Source organism: Elephas maximus, chromosome 11, assembly GCF_024166365.1.
Source record: "Elephas maximus indicus isolate mEleMax1 chromosome 11, mEleMax1 primary haplotype, whole genome shotgun sequence".
NCBI lineage: Eukaryota > Metazoa > Chordata > Mammalia > Proboscidea > Elephantidae > Elephas > Elephas maximus.
Window position 1 is genome coordinate 108,822,274 of NC_064829.1, and position 7,477 is coordinate 108,829,750.

Genomic DNA, 7,477 nt, shown 5'->3' on the forward strand with positions numbered 1-7,477 from the left:
GCTGCACCCCGGTTCCGCAGGCGAGTCTCCGCCCCTGCTAACGCCTCTGCTTTGCCTCTTGCAGAAGCACAATGGTGGGGTTGAGCTCCGGGCTGAGTCCAGCCCTCATGAGCAACAACCCTTTGGCCACCATCCAAGGTGGGTGCTGCCTCATGTCACCCCCATCGTCACCAGCCCTGCCCCCCCGGGGCCTCGAGCCCCCCCCATTGCTGCTTCAGCCAGGCCATCTTGCCCCTGCTCACTGCGTCTCTTGCCTCTTCATACCCATCTCACCCCTGGGGAGGGTGTGAGGGCTGCTGCTGGGGATCAGTGGGCCGAGGGGACGATGCGGGAGGGCACTCTGGGCAGGACGCTGGAAGGTGAAGGTGTCGCCTGGCCCGGCGTGCCCCCAGCCCAGCCTCTTTCTCTCCCCGCCAGCCCTGGCCTCTGGTGGAACCCTGCCCCTTACCAGCCTTGATGGCAGCGGGAACCTGGTGCTAGGGGCGGCCGGCGCGGCCCCAGGGAGCCCCGGCCTGGTGACCTCGCCACTCTTCTTGAACCACGCTGGGCTGCCCCTGCTCAGCGCCCCGCCTGGTGTGGGCCTGGTCTCTGCAGCCGCTGCGGCCGTGGCGGCCTCCATCTCCAGCAAGTCTCCTGGCCTCTCCTCCTCCTCCTCGTCCTCCTCGTCTTCATCCTCCTCCTCCTCCACTTGCAGTGAGGTGGCAGCACAGACCCCCGGAGGCCCAGCGGGGCCCGAGGCTGGGTCCAAGCCCGAGTGAGGACCCGCCACCGCCTCCCCTCCTACTCCTCTGACCCCACCTCAGTCCCCCGCCTGTGAAAAGGATGAGGTGGCCAGTGGAGGGGACACAGGGGGTCCCTGGAGCAGGAGTGACAAGGGAGGAAAGACCAAAAAAACAACCAACTAACCAAAAAAAAAAAAAAAAAAATCAACAAAGAAAACCAAAAATAATCACAAGAGAAACCAGCTGCCCAAAGGAACCTGAGGTGAAAAACAAAAACAAAATAACCTTTACAAAACCAGTCAAGCCAAAAACCAGTCGCGAGCCAGACCTCAGCGTGCTCAGCCTCACCGCTACGACACCAAATACGAACCCAGCCGGGGGCGGGGGGAGAAGCCTCTGGCAGGGTGGACCTCATGCTGAGCCCCTGGCTGTGGGGCTCACCCCCAGCTTTGCCTCCCCAGCGGGGGCCAGAGAAGGAAAGAGAGAATGTGCCAGCTTCCTGGTCCTAGCCCTGGCCCTGGGCCTGCGAAGACAGGGCACAGCCCGGACCAGATGGGGTAGGGCTCAGAGCCACCCACCAAATGTTCTTTTCCAGAAGGTGAAAGAGAAAGGGCCTGAACAACCTTACACCAAATATTCAGTAGCTTCATCCAAAGGATGTACAGAATTTTTAGCGTTGCGCTCAACAGAATGTGTCCCTCCCCTGTGTCCCCCTCTTCCCTGGCCCTGAGCTCTCCCCACCTGGGCAGGGGGTCTTGCTTGAGCCTCCTCCCTCCCCCCAGCCAGGGGAGAGTTCAGGGGAAAGCCTGGGGATGACTTTTCACCCCCTGCACCTCCCCACTTTTCCCTTTGAAGGGTGGGCTAGGCCTATTTGCCAAGTTCTAGCTCTCAAACGTCCTTACCCCACTCTGTCACCCTCCTCTGCTCTGGAAGTGACTGCCCTCCCCAGCCTGTGGGAGGGTGAAGTTTCAGGCAAGAGGGGATAGGTGAGGGCATTCGAGTTGTCTTTTTTCCCATCCTCCTCTGTCAGTTTCCCTGAAAAAAAAAAATTCATATTCCAGTGCCTATCCGTGGGATCCTTCTTCACGTTCTTTGACATTAACCAGAAACCAAAAAGAGAACTCACCTCGCTCTTCCTACCCCATGTACCCCTGATACTGGCAGATGCCTCTTCCTCACCACCCCCCCCCCCACATGCACACACGCATGCACCCCAGTGGCGGGCTTCCTCGAGATGCCTTCCCCATCAGGGTCTGTGTGGTAGGGACAGTGCCATGACCTGTGGTCCCCATCCGAGAGGGCGCCTTGGTGGCCACCACTCCCACAAGACCTCCCTGGAGTCTTGGCCAAACCCTGTGTTTGCCCAGGCCTGGATACATCTTGACAACAGAGAACAGACGTCGCTGGGAACCACCTTGCCCTCCTGCTATTGTGGAGGCCAACGAAGTTTTGAACCAAAAACAAAAAACCAAGCAAACAATAAATTAAAACTAGAAAAAAAAAGAATTTATATATATATATATATATTTAAGGGAAAGAAGATTAGGACTCTTCAAGAATAAGAAGGAACCGCGAGGTGGAGCCAAGCCCTGCACCAGTGGTCCGGGCCCTTGGTCCCCGAGGCGGATGGAAGGATGGATGCTTCTTTCTCTTCACAAAATACCTCATGGACGTCGTCTTCGGGAAAGCCGGAGGGGGGCGGCTGGGGCAGGGCCTGTCCCTCAGCCCAGGTGATGGAAGTGGGGGGGCAGGGCTGAGAGAGGGTGTCAGGGACTGGGGTGAACAGCCCCAAACTCCCCGCCCCCCCAATCAACTGAAAAAGCTTTAAAGAAAAAAACAGGAAAAAAAAAAAAAAACGGAGTAAGGAAGCAAAAAGAATGGACGAAGGAAAACTAACAAACTTTCCAGTGGTTTGATTCCTCCTTTGATTTCTTTTTCTGTTCTTTTCTGTCTGTCCCTTCTCTTGGTCTTTCTCTCTCTCTCCTTTCTGCTCTTCTCCCTCTTTGCTCTCTTCTCTCATCTCTCTCAACCTCTTTCTTTCTGTGTCTCTCCTCAAACCAAAGTGTTGCTGTGAAGGACGCGAGCCATTGAAATCAGAGCGGAGTCTGGCAGCGCCACCGCGTGGCACTTGCCCTCAGTGGGCCAGAGCAGCGGGAGGGAGGGAGCGCCTGGAGCTGGCAGTGCCGCTGCCCGACGGCTCCCCGACTTTCTGCTGGATGCTCGCTCGAGGAGAGGCAGACGGAGCCTCTGATGCCACCCTGGGCCCCAAGGCCTCAGCGTTCTCTCTTGTTTCCTTGTCTCCCTTCTCCCACTTGGGGAATGAAACTGCTGGGCTGGGCCACGGAGGCAACAGACACTGGGCCACAGCAGGGGCCTCAGGTGCCTGGTCTGGGCCGTGATGGAGTAGCTGCCCCTCCCACCCCTGGCACGGATGGGCTTGGCACGTCAGCAACCCATCCTCGCTGGAATGTAAGCATCTCCACTGAACCAACTCCCTGCCCTTATCCTACCTCTGAGTTTGTCCATTTTTATTTCCTGAAGAGAGAAGGGACTAACAAGAGAGCCTGGGCCCCAGCCCAAGGGTGGAGAGGAGGCTGAGGGCTCCTGAGCAGATAGGAAGGACATCTGAGCAGAGCAAAATGAAAGGAAGTACAACCAAAAACCCCTCCAAGAAGACAGGCAGCACAGAAGGCATGGTGGAGATGACTCAAACAGAAACTATGATTCTAGACCAAAAAAAAAGGAAAGAAAATCCAGGACTCACCACCACCCACTTCATCCTGCTTTCTCCCCATCAAGTCCTGCCACCTGGGACCTCTCCTCCACCCCAGTGTGGGGGGAGTGGGGCAAAGAGCAGAGGAGGAAGCAGGGGGCAGGGATGGCGCAGATGCCCTGACGTTGGTGGAGGGACCCCCGTGCAGCCGGGGGTAGTGGGGACCCTCCCCATTCAACCCCCCACACTGGGAAAAGAAAAAAAGAAAATTCCTGGGAGGGGGGAAAATAACCAAATCCCAAGCTTTAACTACAGCTGTGAAACCAAATATTGGGAAGGGGGTGGGAGGGAGGGGCAGGTGAGCCCCAGGTCTCCCCCCTGGGCCTCCCTTCCCCCGAGGACTCGAGATAAGGCACCAAATACCTCATAGAACTTTAATGTTAAAAAAAAAAAAAAGGAAACCAAATATCGTTGGCTGGGGGCCAGCCAGGGCAAGGGGCTGGGGGGCTGGAGGGAGCCAGGGTTGGGAAGGTGATGGGGGAATTCAGGCCCCCCACCCCCCTCTGCCCCTTCCACTCCAGTCCCCCGTCTCGACTCCGGGAAACAAAACTATCTCATCGTTTTTATTTTGTGGTCTGTACAGAGCCTGTGTCCGTGTGTCCGTGTGTGTGAGCGAGAGAGTTGAGGGGTTGGGGATTTGTTTGTAGGGGATGGGGAGGGAGACCCCAGGCCAGGCTCTGAGATAGGTTAGATGTCCGAGTTGGGGGGCCAGGGCCTGGGGTAGAAAGAGAGATGAGTGGATTGAAGGAAGGGGGAGCCCTCTGAATTTCTCTTCTCCCCAACCCTGACCTCTTACTTAAGAGGGACCTCCTACTGGGTCTACCCTAATGGTGGGCCTTTTAATTGTGCCAAAAAAACCCAAAAAATTATGCCAGTAACTAAACCACCTCTCTCTGTTCTCTTCTGGTGGGTAGGGGCTGAAAGTGGGAGGAAGGGGTGGGGGAGGGGGTGTATGTGGGGATGAGTAGAGGTGGGGAACCCAAGCCCCTGTAGGAGCTTAAGCTAAGATCAGGAGGGCTGGGGGAAGGATATTAGTTTTCCATACATACATCTCCTTCCTGGGAAGGGCCAAGAGAGCGTCTCCAAGCCCCACACCTTGGTAAGATGAGATGGGGACTAGTCAGGTGCGGAGCGATCTCCTGAGCTGACTGGATTTCCTCACTCATTGAAATCCCAGGGTGCCTCTCTCTTCCTCCAGCCCAGGGTGAGGGAAACTGAGCGAGAGAATGAGACAGACTGAGCGAGACTGAGACACGCGGGCCCCCACTGGTCTCTGAGTGGGAAAGGCAAGTGCGAGAGATAAAGACCTCCAAGAGAAAAAAGAAACAAACCAAAGATTTAACCATTTAAAAAAAAAAAAAAAAACCACAGACAACTCCGCTACCTTTTTATACGTTGGAAAAAAAAAAGTGAAAAAAAATTAAAAAATTAAAATTAAAAAAAAAAAAAACACAAAAACTCCAAGCCGCAGTCCCCCGGTGCGGTTTGAATGTTGACCTCAGCAGTCTCCAAAGCAAGATGACGATGACAAAGGCGAAAGAAAGAAAAAAAAATGTATATTTTTAAGTATTTGTTCTTGAGATGTTAGCTCCTTGTTAAACAAACAGAAAAGGAGAGAAAAACTCCAGAGGGAAGTGTTGCTGGAACGGAGACAACTATTTACTATGTCTGTGACCCCTCCCTTCTGCCTCCCCTTCCTCTCCTCTATCCCTGCTTCTGCCCCCCAGCCTGTCCCCCCAAACCCAGGGGCTCAATATTTATTTATTTATATAATTGCAGGGTGACTGGGGGCCTCTCTCCGTAACTTGTAGAGAGGGCCTTTGGATCATGGTAAAGTGAGGAAAGGGCAGAGAGTCTGGGGGAAACGCAGAGGCCTGATCTTTGGTCAGATCCTCTCTCTTAGCTCCTTTCTGGCCTCTTATCCCGCTGCTGCCACCATCACCTTCCAGATCCAGGGCTGCACTAGGGTAAGGTGACGAGCCCACCATGTAAAGATCTGACTGGCCTGGCCCTTTCTGGGGTGGCTGTCTCTCACCTCCTCACCTGAATGACCAGGATGGAATGGGGTGAGCGTAGACTGGAGGGGGTGGCAAGTAGTTGGACAGGGAGACCGAGAAGTGGCACCCAGAAAGTGAGTAGGCCCTGGAGTAGACTTGCCTCTCCTCCATTCTCACCAAGTTGGCCCCTCTTTCAGTTGTCTGACCCCTGTGTTGGTAGTCCCTCCCTTCCCACCCTATCCCCCCTCCCTGTCTCTTCTCGTGGTAGCGGGTTAGTGTTTCCGTGTTCTTAACTCCAATCTGCTTGTTCATTGTACAATGTGCTTCTTTTAAGGCCCCATTTTTGTAACTTGAGTGTGTCATCATCTGAACAACAAACATCAAAAAATAAAAAAGTAAAAACTGTACAGAGAAACGATGCCTGCTCTTCCTCAGTCTCCTCTCTGTCCTGGGAAGGGTGGTAGGAAAATCAGGCTATGGGGTGGCTATGTCTGTAATGGGGAGGGGAGGGCTTTACTTCAGTTCAAATAGTGAGGCCTGAACGATTGTTTCACCAATCGGAAAACCAGGTGTCGGAGCTTAGGATATCCTGGGCATGAGGCTGGGGCTAGATCATCCACTGAGGGCAGTGTGGAGTCGGTTCTACAAAGCATAATTGGTTCCCTGGCTTGAATTCAGATCTCAGTTCTGCCATTTTATACATACATGACCTTGGAGAAATCACTGAGCTGTTTCCTCATCTGTAAAATAGGGACAATACCTGCCTCATAAGGTTGTAAGAAGTCAATGAGATGATGATATACGTAAAGTGCTTAGGATAGATCTCCAGCACGCTGTCTTCAATGAATGACTCTGAGAAAGCCAGGAGACCTGTGAATACTTCACCTCTATCCCCAGATGCTTCCCTGGAGGACTAAGACGACCATATAAAACGACAGCTGACTTTGAAGTCATCTGGTAGTACGATGTACCAAAAACCTGTTGCCGTTGTCAATTCTGACTCACAGCGACCCTATAGGACAGAGTAGAACCGCCCCATAGGGTTTCCGAGGAGCAGCTGGTGGATTCGAATTGCCGACCTTTTGGTTAGCAGCTGAGCTCTTAACCACTGCAGCACCAGGGCTCCATACCATGTACACCTCCCCCCTTTTGAGAGTGGCACTAACTCTCATTCACTGACCTGATTGTGCCCACTTGACTAAGTCATTTGGCAGGAACGATAGCTTCACATGCCAGGCCATGTGAAGCACCTCACCACTGGAAGTCAAAAATGGTGCACTGAGAAGTTGTTGGGATTCTGAAAATTCAACAGCAAAGGGTGGGAGTGCAGGGGAACAAGGAAAAGGGACATAGTGGGAGAGGGAGCTGATAATTTAATAAGCCAGCAAGTATTTGGTAACCCTAGCGGCACAGTGGTAACTGCTATGGCTGCTAACCAAAAGGCAATCCAATTCCACCAAGTGCTCCTTGGAAAATCTATGGGGGCAGTTCTACTCTGTCCTATAGGGTCGCTATGAGTTAGAATCAACTCAATGGCAACGGGTTTGGTTGTTTAACAAGTATTGGGACTGCATCATTTCGGCAAGATTGGGAAGAAAAAAAAAAGCATCTCTTCAACTCTCAAGACATGTCAGTAGGGATGGGGGGAGTGGGATTTTGGGATGGAGGTTCAGAATAGTAACCTGAGGAAGGTCATTTGGTTCAGCTCCTGCCTTCAGGCTGGTACAGTCAAAACCAGACCCAAAAATTCCTTCTCATCCAGGCCATCCTTGACAAGTGGACAGCTAGCGCACCTCAGAGGACTCCAGCTCACCGGCTGTCTTGAAACATCCATACACACCCCAGTGAATGGGTACAACTACTCCACATTCTCTGCTGTGTAGCCATACTCGGGCATCCTCCTATCATTAGAGGACCACTGTTCTGTTCCCTTGACAGTTTGGCTTGCACGACTTCCATATCCAGCTAAAAACGGGCAATGCAAG

General features: G+C 53.2%; 1 protein-coding gene across 10 annotated transcripts in view; it reads left to right on the forward strand.

Moving 5' to 3' along the window:
- The window catches only part of POU2F2 (POU class 2 homeobox 2), a 40,081-nt gene extending 38,292 nt beyond the window's left edge, over positions 1-1,789 (forward strand). For 5 of the 10 annotated variants that reach the window (XM_049901043.1, XM_049901035.1, XM_049901036.1 and 2 more), the window contains 2 exons: positions 65-138; positions 418-1,789. In XM_049901043.1, coding sequence (XP_049757000.1) covers positions 65-138; positions 418-758 — 415 coding nt within the window. In that variant the 3' untranslated portion in view covers positions 759-1,789. The remainder of the gene's footprint in view (positions 1-64; positions 139-417) is intronic. The other 5 variants (XM_049901044.1, XM_049901045.1, XM_049901040.1 and 2 more) reach the window with 2 other exon arrangements.
- The last annotated feature ends 5,688 nt before the right edge of the window (positions 1,790-7,477 follow it).